Genomic DNA, 22,456 nt, shown 5'->3' with positions numbered 1-22,456 from the left:
CGATTATTTACTGAAACTACTCAAAATATAACATCCACGCTGGGAAATTTCACAACGTTTTCCTTGTGTGTTTCGTAAGCTATCAATGCTTAGTCCTGAAAAATATCTAGAAAATAATTAGAAAACAATAAAAATAAATATGTAAAGAGTATAATTTTCTTTGATTCATAGATGTAATTTGTCAACTTGACATTGACGTAATTGTCACGCAATAATTGTCAATGTCAATCAATGAAATCTAAGCCCGCTGTATAGATTCTTGTAAACACAATTTTCATTTAATTTCCTTCAAAAATGACTGCAGTTACACCTGAAAGATCACCGTGCATATTCTGCAATATCGCTAATAAGTTAGAAACTAACGAAATATTGTACGAAGACGAAGATATCTGTGTTTTTCGGGACATAAAACCTGCCAGCAGTTTTCACGTTTTAATTATTCCTAAAAAGCATATTGACGATGTGAAATGCTTAACAGCAGGAGATAAGGAGTTAGGTAAGATATTTTATTACTTAATTTAATCATCGAACGTAATTTGTGATTATCCATGTTGATAGCGAGATTAAATCGAATTTAGATACTTACATAGTTCGATTTCTTTGCTTTTTAATTACCTTAATTAGTGACGTCATGAATGGCCTAATTAAAAAATTAAGTGCCTCTCCTGTTACGAAAAGGTGGCAGTCGGTCCCATAAACTAGATTACATGATCATTTCTATTACAAATCTCGAGTTTCAACTGCCACTTTCAAAGTGTAGCATAGTAATAAAATTATCGGGCAAAGTTCTTTTCTAAATCCTCCTATACATCCTAAAGAATAGAATATAAAATCTTAAAAAATCATACATACACAATATTTTGTTCCTGTAGGGGTAGGTTTTGTCTTTCTCTTGTAGAGGTAGGCAGTGACCAAAATAAATAATGTCACTTGTTATGATTGTTACAAACTATACTATGTTATTTTATTTTTATATTTTTTATATATAATTTTTTCCAGTTGGTAAAATGCTATCAGTAGCCCACGAGTTATTATCAAAGAACAACCTTCCACTAGACAATGCTCGTCTCGGCTACCACTGGCCGCCATTCAGAAGTGTAAAACATCTACACTTACATGCCATAGCTCCTGAATCCGAGATGGGATTCATTGCCCGATTGATATTTAAGAGGGATTCTTATTGGTTTGTTTCGGTAAGTATTCAGTTAGGATAAATAATACTAAGACACTCAGTTTTATTGCTAAAAACATACATATCTAATTTCACCACTTTTATACTCAATTGTGTTGACATAAGTGGACAAAATACACCCATACTATATTTTCAGTATCAACAACATGTCCTATGTAATAGGAGGAAAGCCTGTTACCTTTTATGTGGCATGTTACCAAACTTCAAGCTTATTGAAAAAGCTAATATCTATAAAAATGAATCAGAAAATGTGTGGTTACGCACAGATCTCAGCCAATTCGATTGTTTTTGTAAAATTGGCTTTAAGGCAGGAAACAGGCTTTCATGAAGAGAAAGAAAAAGGAAAATGGAGCTATATGGGTTGGCTAGTATTCTAATATAATTATGTAGACCAATAGTAACACTCTTGATCTGGGAATCATACTCAAAATCTCATGATGAACAGTCTGATAAGTACAGACCTCACTACAGCTGAGGCAGTCAAGATATTTTAATTTTCCTAACATTTAATTTTTTTGTTTCAGCCTGACTATGTGGCCTCAAGACTATGATGATTATTCCAGTCTATATAGCAAATATAAAGGGATCGTATACTAGACATCTATTATTGTAGTTACATTGGCTAGTTTTAATTATTTATTGTGCTGTTTGGTTAAGCTCTGGAGCTTATTGAGGGCGGTAGTGGGTCCAAAGACAAATGCCTAACCTATGGATACAGGATAGTGTAAAGGGTGGTAAAGCAATATGGCGGCAAAGTTTGCGAAAATAAAATTGATTTTGTTTGTGATTATATTTGTGTCATTAAGTTGGTCCTGCTCTTACAGTGCAATTTGTGGACTGTCCTGCAATACTGTTATAATAACTGTTTAAAGAACTTTCAGACATGGAAAGACTATAAAGTTATTGTTACAATACATACATACAATGACGTTTTTCTGCAGGCAGGTAGTGGAGTTATAGTTGTATCGAAAACAATAGTCCCTAAATACTTCTTCCATTTATATAAGATAAGCAATATTGTTTTAAATTTAATTTAGCGAAAGATTAAACTTGAAGTTCAAAGCTTTTTGTAAATATTTGCTGTTTTAGTTATTGTTTGTTATTATTATAGGTATTTATGTGTATTAAATGGAAATGAACTGGTAAAACGTATTTTCATTTACACTTCTTATATGGGTTCAAAATTAGTAAATGTCTACCTAAAGATACCTTTAAAAATCGCTGTAAGAATATTTAATATAAAATGAAATGCATTATTATAAACGTTAATAAAGCTATATCTACGACACAAAAATTTTGTTTCAGTTAATCGACTAACACATTTTTATCGAACTGATAATTGAGTCAATCGACTTTGGCACATCTGACAGACAAGTAATAAACAAAGCAGCACAACACTAACAGCAAGTGATAACAAAGTGAGGTTATAATTAAAAATACCAATAAAATCTTGTATTTACTTATTCTTACAGGTAATATATCAACTATTATATAATATAACTATCACATTTCATGTAAATAAATAGTATATACTTGAATTTATATCATAAATAACAGTTTTTATTACTCAATTATATCGTAACCTAAAATATTGTTTATTATTCTTTACACAGCTATCATTGGTGTTAATTAGATTTCAATCACACGTAAACATTATATAGGTCCTATTAACCGACCAAATTATTCATGCACCATCATTTTAAAGCATATAAAGATATTTTTTGTAAAAACACGTCGACGAAAACAATTTTCTAAATAAAAAAATAAATAGAGTTTGTCTTTGTATCTCAACAATTTTTTTACATATTTCAGCACTATGGAAGACACGGAGTTAGATTCTTCAGAGCTTGGTACTCAGGACTACTGGCAGAAAGCTTATAGCAAGGAGATAGAGAATTTTCAAGGATACGGTGATACGGGTGATGTCTGGTTCGGTGAAGATAGCGCGCAGAGAGTGATTGATTGGATTTGTGATTGTGGAGTGGAGAGGGACGTGAGGGTTATAGATTTAGGTATGCACTTTATAATTCGATAATATAATTTTTGGGTCTAGATTTTTCTCTAACTGGCTACTGTTCTACGCATTCCAATAGTTAGTTTGCTAGCAATGTAATATCTGGTACGAAAAATTCACAGATACGTAGGTCAAGTCCTATCTTATTAAAAATTCTTAAAAAAAAAAACAAAAAAAATTACCAATACCTACTAAAAAACTAGTGTTGTAATTCTTTGTTCTTGATGTTTACCTAACTGAGCACTCCCTCCAGAAGCCACTATAGCTAATTTAGAGTCAAATTGTGAGATTTAGTAACTTCCATCCAAACAAAATACTGTCCCTTGAATCCAATAGCTTTCTTACATCTTACTACCTAAAAGTAGAGTAAGTTCAGTAAATACAAGAGAAACTGTAGAACTAATTAAATAATACCTATATATATATTGTTCTTTTCAGGTTGTGGTAATGGTTACACTCTCATAGAGCTAGCAAAGGAAGGTTTTACAAATCTTTTAGGCATAGATTATTGTGAGGAAGCTATATTGTTAGCTGAGAAAGTGTCTAGTGATCATCCACTGATTAAATATAAGGTAAAGAAAAAAAATCTACTAACTCTCAGCTTAGGCTAAATCAAAATGTAGTTTAGTATGTGCCAAATCACAACATGTATCTGAATTTAGCTGCAAGCCACTCTGAGGCAGTGGTTCTTGGGATTTATTTTGTGTCCATGTTTTTCGTCCAGTCTCTATGGAATCCTTTATAATAATTTTCTTTTATCTTTTCGTTATACTCGCACACATAAAGTTATTTGGCACATAAAATTTAGCTGATAAGGACCTTTTTTTTACTCTTGAAGCTTTTGGCTTTAGGGTTCCAGAGTGTTCCCTAGTATGAAAGGCTCTTTTTGTGCCCATATTATCCGGCCATTGGGTACAAACAAGTAAGGTTTGATGTATGCAAACTAAAGTAAAATTCATTCATATTTTCCAGGTTTTTAATATCACTGAAGACAATGTGGCTCAGTTGGGTAAATTCGGTGTGATCCACGACAAAGGCACGTACGACGCGATTGGTTTAAACCCAGATGAACCCAAGAAACATAGAGAGAAATATATTGAACAAGTCACTGAAATGTTGGACGAAGATGGTATGTAAAAAATACATACATCAAGGCTTGGCCCCATAGGGTGTAGCTGAGTCCAAAGAATAACGAATTATATAAAATAATATAATAAATTTAACCCATTACTGTCCCACTGCTGGGCAAGGGTCTCCTCCCGTAATGAGGGAGGGGTTAGGCCAAATTATGCAAAAAAAAAATGACAAAACATACTTTTTACTTTAAACATGGACGTATATTTAATAAACCGCTTTAATCTTACTTTAGTATTTATGGTCTGTGATAAATCAATCAGGAGATGTAAATTTAAACCGGCTATTAAAGGAATTTGTTTGTATTTTATTGTCTTTGGGACCTCATGCCTATTTTTTACTGCATCTACGGACTTTAATGATTCTTTTCGTCTATTTTCAAAGGTTCCCATGGACGCAGTTTAAGACAAGTTTTTGATATATCCTTAAAAATGCTCTATTTCTGGGTACCCAAGCGATATTATGAACAACTACCGAACACATAATTAATTTTATTGCGGCTCCTATTTAATCCTCAATAAATATTCATAACTTTTAAACTCTCGCGGTGCATGTTTAATATTAAATAGAATACGGGAATGAACGCGAACACGCATTCCTATTAAATTGTCTTTGTATTTTTCAGGTATGTTCATAATAACTTCATGTAATTGGACTGAAGAAGAATTAATCAAGCATTTTTCTGAGAAAATGAAATTGAAGCGAGTGATACCGACGCCACAGTTCAAATTTGGCGGGAAAGTTGGCAGCCTTGTGTCATCTGTGGTGTTTGAAAAGAAATAAATGATATATTTTTTTAATTTGTTTTTGGTTTTATTTACCCAGTTTTTTTATGTTAATTCTAAAATGTTTAGACGGATTTTCCAACTTCTTTTTGGATATAAATTTAATCCCGCTACTAGGCGTAGTATTTATGATTATCCATAGTCACAAGCAGAAATAATTTTTTTTTATTTAAGATGTATGATTGCCTCAGTGGTATAGCGGTAATAGATCCAATGGCTATCCCAAGGGGTTCTGATTCTAATACTGGATTGTGACAAAAATATTTAACAGTATGGTGCTTGTCCACTATTGCATGGGACCAACATTGTAAATGGCGAAACGCGGGTGTCCTCAAACTGTGCACATACGCCATACTTACATAGATAATATCACGCCTTTTTTCCATAGGGGACCAAGTGGCGTTTTTTGGTCTCTACCTTGAGAACAAAAAACGCCACTTGGTACGATCGGTAAAGTCGTTTAGGTATATTGTAGGTAGGTACCTAGCTATAACATTTTATAGACTTGCATTAGAGAAATATTAGACGCAGCTAACGAGCATATTGTGAGCGATTTTCCTTAAATTACTAATCATCAGATTACAACATAATGAAGATAATATTAATCCCTTTATCTGTATCCAAATATAGGCCACAAACGATAGCCCTGCTTTCATAATCAGGTAGATACTTAATACTTCGATGTAATTAATAATTAATTAAACATAAAATACGCCTTATTCCTATAGAGGTAGGCAAAGACGAACGCACTTGGTACGATCCTCACAAACTTCCCTTGCCTTATTCGCATCCACACATGTTGTCATACAGGACCGCCGGTTACGAGTAGCACCTGACCTTTTTACAAGACATTCCATTCCCGGCGTTTCTATTTACTTCAATTAGTAATTAGTCAAGTAAAATAGGTAAATAAGAATAGTAAAGTACATAATAAGAAAATCGCCTTGTTTGTTGGCTCCTAATGTCAATCAATTAAAATTCTAAGCCACCTTTCGCACTAGCTGTTAAATGCAGGAGTAGCTTGCGGGTTTAGCAGCTAGCTAAAAACGGGGAAATACTTTTATATGAAAGATAATAAATAAAAACAGTATTGTGGAAGCGGGAAACTGAAGTCTACGCGGTAGAAGCCGCGGGCGGCCGCTAGTTCTCCTCATAAAAATCTGGATTCCTCACTCTCATACAAAAGTATAGGCAAGACCCAATTATTCAAAGTCTCATGTTTCTGATAGCAAAATTCGAGGATTGTTGGTGAAGGTAAAGTGCCCCCAAACAACTTAAACAATTTTACTACATAATAAACGAATTTTGTGTTTAATAGTCAACTGAGAGTCCTCTGCACTGTGTCTACGTTCAGTTTGCTTTCTGAAACATCTACTTATATTCAAGTTCTTTAGCGACATCTATACATAATTTTGAACAATTTAAATATAGTCAAATGAGGGTAGTCGTAGAAACTAGCGCCACAAGGAGACGACGCTTAGCTACATCAGTCAGTCCGTAACCACGGTCGATATAATTCGATTAACCGCGTGTAAGACTCGTTGTGTACCGTAGTATTTGCCTATACATAGTGTCATAACTGTACCTACATGGGAGAAGGTGCAAAATGTCTCCATCATATCGGATTTCCTGATCAACTGGCAGCTCCTGCTCTATGTAAGTATTGAATCCACAGTCCACAGATACCAGTTACGGCATGATAGTTACCAAATGCCAGAGGGGATATCACCTATCTGAATTGACAACCAGCGTACGTCAAATTTATGGCCACTATTCAGTCCATTGCTGCTTTGAAGTAACGTGTTAATCATTACAATCTAAGGCAGAAAACGATGTACAGCATATATCTATCTATTCAGTCCATTTCTACCCTCTGTTGAGTATAGGACTCCCCCCAATTACGCCATTCTTTAAGGATCCTTCGCTAGTCCAATGGCCGCCTTTACACTCACGCTCTATCGCGCATTCTTAGGAGCGTACAGGATTACCCTCGGGAAAGTCGGCGCGCTATTTGGTCGCGATTTCATTGTGGGCTTGACAGATGAGCGCGGCGTGCGCTGTTTCCCTTCCCCTTGCACACTCTTTCACGCGCGATAGAGCGTGTGTGTAAAGGCACCTATTGAAGACCTATACATTTTACGATGTCATCCGACTATCTAGTTGGAAGCCTTCCTTGCGATCTTCACCCGTTCCATGGTCGCCACTCCATTATTTCTTTGGTCTTCATGTCTTCATCATGCCTTACAGCATAATGGCTTTGAAATAGTTGTCGACTGTGTGATAGCCCCTCTTGTGGCCTTTTAAGAGGTGAAACCGTGTGAAAACTAGTAAAATGATGTTTTAAAATGTTCTTAAGCTTTACGTAAGGTTATTTTCAAACAATAGGGCAGTGTTTGGTGAGAATCATATCAAGGATTTTATAGCGTTTGTATTAAACTAGAAATTGTTTCGACAACTGTCAGACTTGCTACACACATATTATTCGGTTCGGGATTAATCGGCCAAACGGCAATACCGAATGTGTGTAGATGAACCCGATCGACACAAGCCGAACAAGTGAGTCGAGTCGGTTTTGTTGTTCGATCAATATTGACGAACCGAATATGTATGTAGCAAGCCACACTTACATACATAGTTGACAGTCGGTGTGAGTGCGGACACACGCGACACAACATCTGGGGGCACGGAAGTGCCCCCGCAAGTCGAGCAAAAAAAAAGTGGCACGGCCGTAACATCCTTTTCTCGAAGCAATTCGGGCTATTTTTGACACCCCTATAATTTCGTTGTGGATAAAACAAGAAGCCTGGATTTTCAGCAACTAATCAGTCATTGTATAAACACGGTATATTTAAAATTTCAGTCAATTTGAACCAGTAGTTTAAGAATGACAACTCGTTAAAATTTTGAATTTTGTCACTCACTGATTCACTGACTCACTGACTCACCGATCATCAAAAGTCTAAGGTACTTCTAGCAGACTTAGAAGCTTAAAATTTAGAATACAAATAGGGTTTAGTGTCTTAATCATGGGAAAAATTCAATATTTTCTAATTTCGGTCCAGTTTTCTAAATACACTAGCTGCAACAATAACTTTGTAATTCCATATAAATGTATAAGATTACAAAGTTACATTTGCAGTTAATGAATCTTTATTACTGTAGAAAATAAAATAAATAGGTGTAGATAGGTACCTACTATATGAGGCATAACGGGAGGGGGTATAGGGTGGGCAAGGGTGTTTAGCCCATGAAACTGAACAACATTCCCACAGAAAAATATGTTGAATTATGAAAAAAAAACGTCTTTCCATACAAATTGGACTTATGTTCGCTCTACAAAAAGAAGTGAGATGCCATCAAAAACATTCTGTAAAAACCTCAAGTCTCGCCGTAAAAAGTTGTGAGATCTATATAATACCAAGTCGATTAATCTATTTAGTCTCTAATTAAAGGACCTTCTGTCTTAAGTTATTACGTATGTTATTATCATGCCAATTTAAAAAAAATACCTTTAAAACAAATAGATCGACTTGGTCATCGCAAGAAAACACAAATTCGCCATTAACATTTCAGGAGCATTAACTTCTCGTCGTGCTGTGTAGTGTGATACATACTAATAATCAAATCATGCGATGGCCAGGTCGGTCTATTTGTTTTAAAGGTATTTTTTTTTAAATTGGCATGATAATAACATACGTAATAACTTAAGACAGAAGGTCCTTTAATTAGAGACTAAATAGATTAATCGACTTGGTATTATATAGATCTCACAACTTTTTACGGCGAGACTTGAGGTTTTTACAGAATGTTTTTGATGGCATCACTCACTACCTGTTACCTACACACACTCACTGTACATATGACAAGAAATTTTGAGAAGGAAATCTTTCCCTCATATTGTTTTCCGTTAGATTTCATTTCATAAACACTATAATAGCGAACTGCAATGTTACTGCAATTTAAAACAATAGCTGTTTACACAAAATTGTCTGTTATATTTCGTATAAAATGAAACTATTTACCAACTAAAATATTCATATTTTTACATCCTTCCGATGTTTCAATGTTTATGCAGAAAAATGCATACAAATAAAAATGTTTATCCAAGTTCTACTCTCTAGAAATATTTATCAACTACCCATATGGAAAAGGCGATTTATAAGTGCCGCCAAACAACTTAAACAATTTCGCTACATCATATTTAGTTCCGCTTGTAAATAGCAGTGCGTGTGGAGGACTATTGCGCTTGGATCGCTCGATTGTTAGAACAGTCAACCGAGAGTCCTCTGTACTGTGTCTACGTTCAGATTGATAACACCTACGCGTGTTCAAGTTGTTTGGCGCCAAAATAAAATGTCAATTTCGTTTTCTAATATTTATTAATGACTAATAAATGATTTTTACAATATTAAATAGAGCTTAAAAATCAGTTCGTTTTGAACGCGGAGTTACGTTTGAAAAAGATACATTTAAATGTACAAAACTTGATACTTGTGCGATGTGACCTTTACGGGGTTACTTTAGAAAAAAAAATGGGGTTAATTTGAATATAGAAACAAGTAAATAGCTCGCGTAAACTAGCGACGAGTTCAGTTTTCCAGTTTTTGGTACGAAATATCGCTATGAATAAAATTGTAGCATTTCAAATAGTGTAATTGGCCATAAACATGCCCATTTCTTTCCATTTTAAAGTAACCCCTGTAATCAAAAGTAACCTCTACCGGTACGAACAAAGATCTATGAACGTTTAGGCCAGTACGAAACTCCGAGTTCAAAAAAAAAATACACCATCTAACTCCAATATTAATATACAAATGCGTACTCGGAATTTTAGCCCGAAACCTTTGAAGGCTGTGAAAAATACTTATACATTCTTTTTTTTTTGAAAATAATTTAATAACTTTTTTTTACAAAATTTACCTAAAATTAGCCAACACCTTTTTTTAAATGATATTTTTTTACCGTTGCACACCGGTTGCGCGCATGTAACATACTTAAAAAAACCCCCGTACCCCTTTAGTATCTATAGGGGCAAGTTTAGTGATATTTTTTATTAAATTATTCATAGTATGGTTAGTGGTCAACCTAGTGTCAAAGTTGTTCAAGCCCGTAGGCCTTGGATATGACTTAACGACTGTTATCTTAATAGACAAGAACTGGAACTGACTTTTTACATGCCCTCCGAAAAACAGAGATGCTAAGTTCAAATATCACTACCCCTTCCCTCTTAGAAACGTCCGCGCTAAAGTTTGCTTAACCCGTTGATCGTTTACCGACCAGTGAGCGGAACTAACTATGAACGCCTCATAATTTTTGTTATGCTCACACAATACTACGTAAAGTCTCCGATAGCCAAAGATTTTAGTCTTCAAGCGACTACCAAATGAAGGAATCGAACCCACGACCTCCCGACCCAATGGTAGCGGCTTGGCGTCCTAATCCACTGCGCCGCAGAGTCTATTACATGCCACGCACCGGTGTCCACCGCTCTTTGATCAAAATTGCACGAATTGCAGCAAATCAGTGCTTTGCACTACTCTTAAGTTATAATGTTACAATTTTTACAATATATTAATGAATTTTGCTATATTAATTTTTCTCCTAGAAGGTAGGCAGAGGTGTATAAACACTTATTACACTAAACCTTTCCTAATATTATTCATTCTTATCGTATGGTTAGTGGTCAACCTAGTGCCAAAGTTGTTCAAGCCGCCCGAAGGCCTTTGACGTGGCTTAACGACTGTTATCTTAATTGACATCAACCGCGACCGACATTTTACGTGCCTTCGAAGCACGGAGACGCTCAGTTCAAATACCACTATGTAGTCTTCCATCTATGGAATGACCGCGCCAAGGGTTGCTTAACCACTATTATGCATTACAGATGTTCGTCTCAAACCTATTAAGTTTCTTGCGGTTAAATTATTTGTATATTATTACAAGAGCTATGTAAAAAACTAGTTCAGCCCGCGACTTCGTGCTAAAGAAATGATTTTCTTGGGTCAAAAGTATATGTGGGATTCCAGGTTTATATACTACTAGTTTTTGCCCGCGAAAGAATTTTCATACAAACTTTCATCCCCTATTTTATTCCCTTGGGGACAGGATTGATCAAAATCCTTTCTTAGCGGATGCCTATGTCATAACATCTACCTGCATGACAAATTTCAGCTCGATCCGTCTAGTGGTTTGTGCTGTGCGTTGATAGATCAGTCAGTCAGTCAATTTCATCAAAATTTGTTTAGTAGTTTTGGCGTGATTGAAGAACAGACAAAGTTTCTCATTTATAATATTAATAGGATGGTTTACAAAATAACTGTAAGAATGTAAATACACCTCTGCCTACCCCAAAACAGGACAATGTTAAATACAAAAATCAACAATTTTGAAAATACAACATGAGAGCTTAAATAACAGTTTCAGGACTTATGAATAAGTGCCAGACAAGCAATCGTGTAGATAAAGTATATAAAACCATCTTTAGAAATTCTACCCTAAATAAATAAATATCATTGGACAACTCACACACGGTCATTTGATTGCAAACTAAGCAGAGCTTGTACTGTAACCAGATAACTGATAAACATACTTATATACTTGTAAATACATACTTATATAGATACATTAACAACCAGACTCAGAACAGATACTCGTGCTCATCACACTAATATTTGTCCCGGGTGAGATTTGAACCACACGCGGCGCTACGGTTATTGTGGTGAAGTGATTACTTTAACCACTTTTCTGGCACTTATTCAGAAGTTATGAAAATGCATAATTCTCTTAAATCTAATGTCTTTTTAAACCAAAGGAATGTATTTTATATAAATGTCAAAATTGTACAATGTAAATAAAAATTGTGTATTTTCGCGGCTATTTTCAAAAACATTCAGTCTATATCGGAAATCTCGCTCGCACATGCGAAATAGCATCTTCTATCTTTGTTACACATTTAGAAAAAGAATGACACACCGATTTTTTAAAACATAAGCTTCAAAACTAGATTACTTTTTTTATCGTATGGTTAGTGGTCAACCTAGTGTCAAAGTTGTTCAAGCCCGAAAACCTTTGACATGGCTTAACAACTGTTATCTTAATAGACAACAACCGGGACCGACTTTTAACGCACCCCAAAGCTTGGAGACGCTCAGTTCAATAACACCCATCTATGAAACAACCTCAGCAACGTTTGCTTAACCCACAGATTGCTTAGGGATCGGTGAGCGCAGCTGGCTATGAGCGCTCCGATTAAATCAAAAGTATATATTTTAACTATTTTACATATGAAATAACCTTTAAGACTAAATTAGTGCAGTTGTCTTTACCAATATGCGTTTTCTACGGTGAAACAAATAAACCAAATTAGGTGTTCGTTGCAAATTAGTTTCTGAAGAGTACAATATTTTTGTATTTCAGATGAAATAGAGAGCTAACTTGGGACCAAGGTACTAGTTTAATTTAACTGTTTAAAATATTCAATTATAGACAAGAATATGAGTATTTATTCTTGACAAAAATTATTTTGCCAAAGAATATCTTTTTTATCAAGATGCTAAAATTAGGATGCAAATAAAATTTGTGTACTTTTTCTTGTTGTTGTCTTTTTGTTGTATTTTCAAAAACTAGAACATTTTTTTGAGATATTATCTAGAAAAAATGTTTTGTTCTTTCAAAAATTAATTTGCAACGCCCACTAAAACCTTATTTAACATACAATATACTTAATTTACAAGTTATTTGACTATAAAGAACGTAAAGTATCACATTAGTGAATAGCAAACAAACAAATATGACCATTATAGTGTCTATCTGTATTGTGGCGTTGAAGACCACGAGGTCTATGGGCTACAATCTCTCACAATACTTCCCTTCTTCACCAACATTAACATAAATGAGGTACCCCACCACAGCAACGAAGACCGTAATCGTTAAAGTAAGAAACTGCATCCATTTCAACTTCTGCAAATCACGATGTAACATCTCGTAGTTCATTTCTAAGTTAGATAATGAATTTGCAACGGAGTCGGTCTTTTCTGGAGATTTTCCATCGGTAACGTTACCGTTCTTTGGTATATCTTTGTCTGGGAACTGGCATTTGAGACGGTATTCATCGGTTTTGCTTCCGGTTGATGCTTGCCAGATTTCGGACAACTCTTTCTGATTTAAATCTGTCTTTGGTATCTGAATTGACATGACAAGGAATCTGTCTTTAGTGACTGTACGTAAATGTATTCCTGGTTGGACAACAATGAGGACCGTTTGTGAAGCTCCGCTGGCTAAAGTCCCTGAGCTTGGTCTCACTCGGAACTTCTCAGGAGCTGTTGTTCTGATTTTGAACGATATCGCACTGTCATCCATATTTGTAATCGTAAATTGACCGGAAATCTCATCATTATCGTTCTTGAATATGATAGTATCGTTGGGAACGAGACGAAGCATTTCTCCGGGCGAATGCTGACTGTCACCTTGTTCGGCAAATGTGACTTTCTTGGACGTTGTATGCTCCGAGTTGGTTTTACTTTCAGGAATGAACTCAAATACGTAGTTATCTTTGCCTCCCCACACAGCTAAAGCCTGTTCGGGCGCAACAATATCCTTCAAAGTATCTTTGGTAACAAATTTCATTTTTTCCACAGCTTTAGCCGGAAGTAATGTTTTAACGACTTTGAACGCAGCCGACAGCACCCAAGGCATTTGATAAATAACAATATAATTAAGGAAATATGGATAATACAGTTTAAAGAGTGTTATCAAGTATTTTACAAGCTCCATGTCCATGTTACCTAAGCCACTGCCATCCATATCGAAAAACATTGTAATTCGCTTACCATTTTCTTCTCGTTCCACACGATCAAACCAGTAAATCATGATTTTCTTCAGCTCCTCGTACTCCCGCTGCCCTTTTACATGCATTTTAGCCTTGAATATGAGTAAAAGACTGCCATCAATGTCTCTCCCTCGCGGAAAAAACACTCCTTCTTGTACATAATCCATTCGTATGTTACTTTCGTTAATATCACTCGCGCCGACAGATTTTCTCCAAGTTAAGATGTCCCACAACATGTCGGCCGCCTGTTTCGGGTCTTTCTCACTATGATACAACACTCTCTGCAGATATTTCTCATCTTTTGCACGCTCCAAATCTAAAGGATGAAAATCCGGAGGTGTAGCACTATCTTTTAATTTCGCTTCGAAAAGCGCACGAACGTCCGCCGGCGTCGCCATTATCGTGAAATATTTATATCATGCGATAATAAGGATGTTACAAATTATTGTTTCGGCTCTCGTTAGATATAATAACAGGGAAATCATGAACGGCGAATGAAATGAAAATGAATCAACTTATTTTTTACTAAATGTCATTAGAGGTCGAGGTCCAGTTCAGTAGTCAAAAGTCCGTATGGAATTTTTTGTTTGTTCAATAAATATTTGTGCATAGTGGTTATTAACTAAACATAATTCTTTATGAATATTTTAACTTTTACGAAAATATTTCGAGATACTAAAATTTTTAAAACAAAATTCAAAGCTTTTTTTTACATATTCTGTTTCATTCCAATAAGATTTTTTCTTACTTTTTCGTTTTGACAACCAGCTGATCTCTGCGTACGTTGGAACGTAGTTGACATAAGAAGAGTGTGCTGCCATCAGTAAATAATAATATTGCGTAGTAGAAAAAAAGTGTAATTAAATCGAAATTTAGGTACTTGCTCAATACAAAATTACTACTGCCACCTCAAATACATATTAAAGAGTTAATCAAAAGCAGATTTGTACGCATAGGAACTTGGTAAAAAAAATACTTTCCGTCATAATAATTTATACTAATATCTACACTAATATCTAATCTAATCTAGTTTGTTTGTTTGTTTGAACGCGCTAGTCTCAGGAACTACGGGACCGATTTGAAAAATTCTTTCAGTGTTAGATAGTCCATTTATCGAGGAAGACTATAGTCTATACCTATAGCATCACGCTATGACCAATAGGAGCAGAGTACCAGTAAAAAATGTTAGAAAATCTGGGTACATTTTGACCCATTCTCTCTTTTATGACGCAAGCGAAGTTGCACGAGTCAGCTAGTAATTCAATAAAATAAAAAGGATGATAGTTTTTTCGATTTTTTTAAGTTTTCTGTAGAGAATGAAACCCACGACAAGTGTTTCTAAGCATATTTGAAGAATTAATAATTGCTCTTAAAGTAAATCGTTTTCCAAAATGCACACAAAACTTATTTTGATGGAAATGCATCAAATTCCGATAACCATTGAATAATTATGGTTATTGCTCATAAGACTGTCACGTGATTTTGTTCCCAAGATTCTAATTCAATTTCAAGATTTTGCACAGTTGCTCCTGTCATAGGAGATTTACTGGCTGGTAATATTATAAGTTAATACGAATAGCAACATTTAACTGTACTGTCACTTTTTCTACCATAGAATGTAGGTCGAAAAAATACCTACATATTTTGCCACTTGCTAAGCAGTGGTTCGCATTGAGATTTATTAAATTTAAAACTGTTTATTCACTTAATTAGCATCATGTGACTGACTGCATGGCCTAAAATAGACACCAAATGAATTAAATATACAAAACTATACTCTAGTTTCGCAACAAAACAAATAAAATAGAGAATAAATTAATATTTTTTCCGTACATTCAGTTTCAATCAATAATAATCAAGCAATACAGTATGTTACAGTTGTAAACACTAACATTTGTGTCGCATAACTGTTTCAGAATATAAAAAACCTTGGAATTAACGTAGTGCTGTGTGATATTACAGTGATTTTTTGACAAAAACATAGTTGAATAGTTAGAAGTGTATATTTACGTAATTTTACCAATTTTTAAAGTGGTTTTGTGTTGTCGTCGGGGGAAAGCGATGTCTGTCTGGTTTTTCTGGTGAGTAAACTAGTTTTAAGCATAATATTATGAGAATATGTGGGTCAAGATGTGTTAACAAATTTATTATTTACATATTTTTTTCAATATTGTATTTCAAACTTGGAATATCGAGGTTTCGTATTGGCTGTACACGATCGTTGCGCTGTTGCTTTAATTAAAAAAACAATATAATTCTTTATGCTCTGAGTATTAATCATAAAAAATATGGCTTATTTCCTTGAAGGAATATAATTTAAAATTTAAATTAGCTGAATATTTAACTTTTAACTCAATGTAAAGTTAAACATTTCGTTTCTAAATATAATTTTATATACTGTAGAACTTTGAAATATTAATTTAGGATATGATAAAGTCCTACACATGTTATCATGTCAAGGTCCTTTATGAATACTATCAGACACTTCAAACTAAGTTACTTTCAATAATAAGTACACAGATACATATAATAAAATAGAAATAATCAATGATTTTTGTTAATAACAATATATTACAAAAATTTCATACTACACATAAAAATATTTTCATTTTTTTTTTATTTGTCTATTCTCTCCCTGTAATAGAAGTTTAACTTATTATGCCTGTGGAATATTACTGGCAATAGTATCATACTTTTAGCACATAAGTTCTTTAAAAAGGAAAATTACAAAGTTTCCTTAGCAATGAAAATTTACAGATTTACCATTTCTGTGTTATTTAAATTTTATTTTCCCCTAAAATAGTATTACTGATATTTTTTATTTTGCCCATGATTGTCCCTGTCTTCAAAATGAGGGAGGGTTTAGGTCTTTATTTCACCAAGCTGGCCAATTTACACACATAAATACAACACCCTTTTCCCATAGGGGTAGGCAGACACAAGAAATGCTACTTGCTATAATCCTTACAAACTTCCCTTGCTTCATTCACATGCATGTTGTCATACAGGACCACCAGGTACAAGAATTTTTTTCAAGACATTGTCAATTTGATCAGATCACAGTAATCTATACTAATATTATAAAACTGAAGAGTTTGTTTGTTTGAATGCACTAATCTCAGAAACTACTGGTCCGATTTGAAAAATTCTTTCAGTGTCAGATAGTCCATTTATCGAGGCAGACTATAGGCTATATATCATCAAGCTATGACTAATAGAAGCAGAGCAGCAGTAAAAAATGTTACAAAAACGGGTAATATTTTGACCAATTCTCTCTTATGTGACGCAAGCGAAGTTGCACGGGTCAGCTAGTTTAATAAGTCTGAATAATTTCTGGGAATTCCCTTCAATCATTGTATTAAAACTTCCTGTCATAGATAAGCTGATTTTTTATCTGTAAATCCACATTTCACTGTTACAAATAATTCATTGTCATTTTATCTATAACTCAAATATTATTTTTATCTTATCTATGCTACTGTTAAATATAGATTTGTTATATTTTATTACTGTCATAAATGAAAGATTTGATTTATTTATTTACTTTATTTGATTTAGACATTTGTGGAGCGGTTTTTAGTATATCTGACTGCTGAAAGATGTCTTAGGTTCATATCCAGGGCAGACAAAGTGCTATTGGTCTGTTTTTTATTTGTATTAGATTATAAAATAAATAAATAAACTTAACCCATTACTGTCCCACTGCTGGGCAAGGGTCTCCTCCCGTAATGAGGGAGGGGTTAGGCCTTGAGTCCACCACGCTGGCCAAGTGCGGGTTGGGGACTTTGCATGCCCTAAATAAATGTATTAAACAAATTTTAGGCATGCAAGGTTTCCTCACGATGTTTTTCCTTCACCGTTGGAGCATGTGATAATTATTTCTAATACACACATAACTTCGAAAAGTCATTGGTGTGTTGCCTCGGACTCGAACCTGCGACCACTGGCGTGGGAGGTGTCAGTATTAGATTATATTCAATTAAATTTCCGTAGATATAAGGTTTACAGCCTCTCTGCTGTGCTTCAGTTTGGTCAGCCTTGTAGACTCAACTCTCTCATCTATATTGAAGAGTTTGTTTGTTTGTTTAGATGCGCTAATCTCAGCAACTACTGGTCCAATTTGAAAAATTCTTTCAGTGATAGATAGTCCATTTATCGAGGAACGCTATAGGCTCTATGTCATCGCGCTACGACCAATAGGAGCAGAGCACCAGTAAAAAATGTTACAAAAACGGGGAAAATTATGATTATCTTAAGTGACGCAAGCGAAGTTGCGCGGGTCACCTAGTATATTCATATAAACGATTGCAAGTAGTACGCACTCATCCATGCCAGTTAATAAACTTTTTTCCCCATACAAGTCGACCTTTAAAGTTCATGGTATTTGCACGCAATAAAAACGTGAAATTATCAGCTTTTTATGGTAAAGTACCTTCAGCCCGTGACTTTGTTAGTATAAAATTATTTCCCAAGGTAAATCCTACTATATTGGACTACTAGCGGACCCGACAGACGTTGTCCTGTCTAATAAATTAAAAATTAATTAAAAAAACATTGTCCAGCGGACAAAATTGTGAATCTAAACCATTCTCAGATCCCCTTGAACACACACAAAAAATTTCATCAAAATCGATCCAGTCGTTTAAAAGAAGTACATACCATCTTTATATATATAATTCTTCTGTAAGTGTGTATGTCACTGAACTTCTTTTAAACGACTGGATCGATTTTGATGAAATTTTTTGTGTGTGTTCAAGGGGATCTGAGAATGGTTTAGATTCACAATTTTGTCCGCTGGACAATGTTTTTTTAATTAATTTTTAATTTATTAGACAGGACAACGTCTGTCGGGTCCGCTAGTAGTCCAATATAGTAGGATTTACCTTGGGAAATAATTTTATACTAACAAAGTCACGGGCTGAAGGTACTTTACCATAAAAAGCTGATAATTTCACGTTTTTATTGCGTGCAAATACCATGAACTTTAAAGGTCGACTTGTATGGGGAAAAAAGTTTATTAACTGGCATGGATGAGTGCGTACTACTTGCAATCGTTTATATGAATATACTAGGTGACCCGCGCAACTTCGCTTGCGTCACTTAAGATAATCATAATTTTCCCCGTTTTTGTAACATTTTTTACTGGTGCTCTGCTCCTATTGGTCGTAGCGTGATGATATATAGCCTATAACCTTCCTCGATAAATGGGCTATCTAACACTGAAAGAATTTTTCAAATCGGACCAGTAGTTCTCGAGATTAGCGCGTTCAAACAAACAAACAAACAAACTCTTCAGCTTTATAATATTAGTATAGATTAGTATAGATATTAGCTTCCGCCCGCGACTTCGTCCGCGTGAAAAGGTTTCCCGTACTTAAAAAATAGCTTATGTGTAAATCTATGTTAATTTCTGTTCAATCAGTCGAAAATCTAGATGATGTTAACTTTCACCCCCTATTTTATCCCTTTAGGGGTAGAATTTATCCTTTCTTAGCGGATGCCTACGTCATAACATCTACCTGCATGCCAAATTTCAGCTCGATCGTTTAAACCCTTCCCGTGTAAATACCGATCCCGCGGGAACACCGGGATAAAAAGTAGCCTATGTGTTATTCTGTGTCTTTAGCTACCTACATACCAAATTTCATCGTAATCGATTCAGTGGTATTTGCGTGAAAGAGTAACATACATACATACTCACAAACTTTCGCATTTATAATATTAGTAGGATGTTTTTTATAACGATGATTGCATGTAAAGTGCAGGGAAAAACAACAAATAGATGCATAAATATCAAACTATATCGTTGAGGATAATATAGAAATGCTAATATACTACTTTATATTCTAAACTGGTTGGAATCCTGTCGGTCACGTGTAAGTGACGTCATATGCTCTGTCTTCCAAGTTCCACTATACATACAAATATATATAACTCAAAGGTGACTGACTGACATAGTGATCTATCAACGCACAGCACAAACCATTGGACGGATCGAGCTGAAATTTGGCATGCAGGTAGATGTTATGACGTAGGCATCCGCTAAGAAAGGGTTTTGATCAATTCTACCCAAGGGGATAAAATAGAGACTGAAATTTTATATGAAAATTCTGATCGGATGCCTAGGTCATAGCATCTAGCTGCATGCTAAATTTCAGGTCGATCCGTCTAATGGTTTGGGCTGTGCGTTCATAGATCACTATCCCCCGGTTTCTGAGGTACATTTAGCGGTAGTTTATCTATTCAATAGCGTTGAAACTCATTTAAAAAAACTCTATTGAATAGACAAACTACCGCTAAATGTACTCAGAAACCGGGGCTATGTCAGTCAGTCATCTTTGAGTTATAATAGATGGTACGGAATTGTCCGTGGGCGAGTTCAACTCGGGTTGATTTTTTCAATTACATTTCTAGAATATGATACCCATTACTTCTGCCATGACGATCTAGTTATAATGATGTAAAATTATCATCCTTTGTGGCCCGGCTTCCGTCGTAGTCAGTCAAATGATTGACAATTATCAGCCGGAAGAGTTAAATTATGAATCAACTAGAATTTGCTAGTTTTGTTCACGAATTTGTTCTGGTACAAACTTCCCGATGTTGGGCAAAGGTCCTCTCGGAATAATGGAAGAGTGAGGAGTTGAGACTACTACGCTGGCCTAATGCGGGCAAGGGACTGTGCATTCCTTCTAGAATCTCTGCCTGCTGCTCGCTGCGATAACAGGCGTGATATTTCCCAAAACCGTAGCAGATACGAGCGTCACAAAAACATTAGGTCGGGGAAAAAGTCTTTTCGCATTATAGTATGAACTTGTAATAAAATCTCTTTGGCTTCAACAATCACAAATGAGTACACGGTTCATTAGGTTTTTTTCAGTGAGCTCGTGAGGTACACAGATATCGAGCTTTTTGTGTAGAGATAAGATTTTATTACAAGTTCATACATAGTATACATACTATAATGCGAAAAGACTTTTTCCCCGACCTAATATTTTTGTGACGCTCGTATCTGCTTTCAGTTCGGATTCCCCGCTGCGTCTGCCGTCTGTCTGTCTGCTTGTGATAACTCAAAAACTACTGGACGAAATTCCGAATGGTTTTTACGAATAGAGTGATTCATGAGGAAGATGTGTGTGTGACTAAAGGTTGTAGTGAGTGTAGTGATCACGAGGTTTTGAGTTCGATTCCCACGTCCAGTGCTATACGCTTCTCGTAGGTTGCCGATGGGCTGTTCCGGCCAATCGGCATGTGGCTTTCTTTCTTTCTCGTATGGTTAATGGTCAACCTATATATTATTTTCTTAGTTTTAGGAACCAGTGTAAGAGGGTAGCACGTACCCCCCTTAAAACCAACCTTCCTTGTACTCCTGGTGGCCTATCACGCATCTCAGTTGACAACTACTCGAAAGCCACTATGCGAACATTGTGTTCTCCCAGTTATAGTTATGAACACGTTACGTCAAAGCAGCAATGTACTAGTGGCCATCAATTTGACGTACACTAGGACGTAGGAGCTCGTGGCTTAGTTGACAACAGCCGCGTGGATCGATCTCTGAGGTTAAGCCACGCCTGCCGAGGTTGTTCTGTGGATGGGTGACCATCTTACACATATCGAGTTCCTTCGTGTTTCGGAAGGCACGAATTGTGGGTCCCGGCTGTCATTTTCGAAGATCTTTGACAGTCGTAAACAGTAGTCAGAAGCTTGAAAGTCTGACAACCAGTCTTACCGAAGGGTATCGTGTTATATCCCAGGTAACTGTGATGTGGAGGTCAGATAGACAGTCGCTCCATGTAAAACACCGGTATTCAGCTGCATCCGGTGAGACTGGAAGCCGACTCCAACACAGTTTGGTATAAAGGCGAAGCTGATATATAATTTGGCGTACATTAGTTGTCAACTGAGATACGTGATAAGCTGATATATATAATTAGCTTGATCATAACTCTCTTTTCACACTAGGTGATAGAAACAGCTCAATGTCACACAAACAATGTCATACATTTACAAATGACAACTATGATAATTAGCACTCATCTGCATGTATATAGAAATTATGTTAATTAACTCAGCGCGGTCTAGTTAGAATCTTTACATATATATACATATAACATCACGACAGTTTATAACAGAAGGTGTAAGCAAGTATATGAAATACACCCATGTTTCGCCATTACAAGTCCTGTGTTATAGGGGACTAGCTGACCCGCGCAACTTCGCTTGCGTCACCGAAGAGAGAATGGGTCATAATTATCCCGGCTCCTAATGGCCGTAGCGTGATGTTATATAGTCTATAGACTACCTCGATAAATGGGCTATCTAACACTGAAAGAATTTTTCAAATCGGTAGTACCTGAGATTAGCGCGTTCAAACAAACAAACTCTTCAGCTTTATAATATTAGTATAGATAACAGTCGTTAAGCCACGTCAAAAGCCTTCGGGCGGCTTGAACAAATTTCGCACTAGATTGACCACATTGATGGTCACCCATCCTTGGAATGAC

The 22,456-nt window shown here is 35.5% G+C and overlaps 4 protein-coding genes across 9 annotated transcripts in view; 3 read left to right on the top strand and 1 right to left on the bottom strand.

Annotated features, from left to right (window-relative positions):
* The first annotated feature begins 207 nt into the window (after nt 1-207).
* On the top strand, nt 208-1,980 carry LOC142985415 (adenosine 5'-monophosphoramidase HINT3-like). The gene is made up of 3 exons (XM_076133566.1): nt 208-496; nt 1,000-1,193; nt 1,717-1,980. Exons 1-3 carry the CDS (start codon nt 295-297, stop codon nt 1,741-1,743), a joined length of 423 nt encoding a protein of 140 aa, XP_075989681.1. The 5' UTR covers nt 208-294; the 3' UTR covers nt 1,744-1,980.
* A 576-nt stretch (nt 1,981-2,556) lies between these two features.
* On the top strand, nt 2,557-5,143 carry LOC142985472 (EEF1A lysine methyltransferase 2). The gene is made up of 5 exons (XM_076133669.1): nt 2,557-2,664; nt 3,005-3,204; nt 3,645-3,778; nt 4,179-4,335; nt 4,966-5,143. The coding sequence occupies exons 2-5, from the start codon at nt 3,009-3,011 to the stop codon at nt 5,121-5,123; spliced, it is 645 nt and encodes a 214-aa protein (XP_075989784.1). The 5' UTR covers nt 2,557-2,664; nt 3,005-3,008; the 3' UTR covers nt 5,124-5,143.
* A 4,342-nt stretch (nt 5,144-9,485) lies between these two features.
* LOC142985445 (motile sperm domain-containing protein 2-like) lies at nt 9,486-14,493 on the bottom strand. The gene has a single exon (XM_076133632.1). It carries the CDS (start codon nt 14,348-14,350, stop codon nt 12,971-12,973), a length of 1,380 nt encoding a protein of 459 aa, XP_075989747.1. The 5' UTR covers nt 14,351-14,493; the 3' UTR covers nt 9,486-12,970.
* A 1,084-nt stretch (nt 14,494-15,577) lies between these two features.
* The window catches only part of LOC142985413 (alpha-1,6-mannosyl-glycoprotein 2-beta-N-acetylglucosaminyltransferase-like), a 63,580-nt gene continuing 56,701 nt past the window's right edge, over nt 15,578-22,456 (top strand). For 3 of the 6 annotated variants that reach the window (XM_076133558.1, XM_076133561.1, XM_076133556.1), the window contains exon 1: nt 15,578-16,033. The gene's annotated coding sequence lies outside the window, so the exon portion shown is untranslated. The remainder of the gene's footprint in view (nt 16,034-22,456) is intronic. The other 3 variants (XM_076133560.1, XM_076133562.1, XM_076133559.1) reach the window with 2 other exon arrangements.

The sequence above is a fragment of the Anticarsia gemmatalis genome, chromosome 30, assembly GCF_050436995.1.
Source record: "Anticarsia gemmatalis isolate Benzon Research Colony breed Stoneville strain chromosome 30, ilAntGemm2 primary, whole genome shotgun sequence".
In the NCBI taxonomy this organism is placed as follows: domain Eukaryota; kingdom Metazoa; phylum Arthropoda; class Insecta; order Lepidoptera; family Erebidae; genus Anticarsia; species Anticarsia gemmatalis.
The sequence above is the reverse complement of the archived record's forward strand: the minus strand, read 5'-3'. Positions and strand labels throughout refer to the sequence as shown.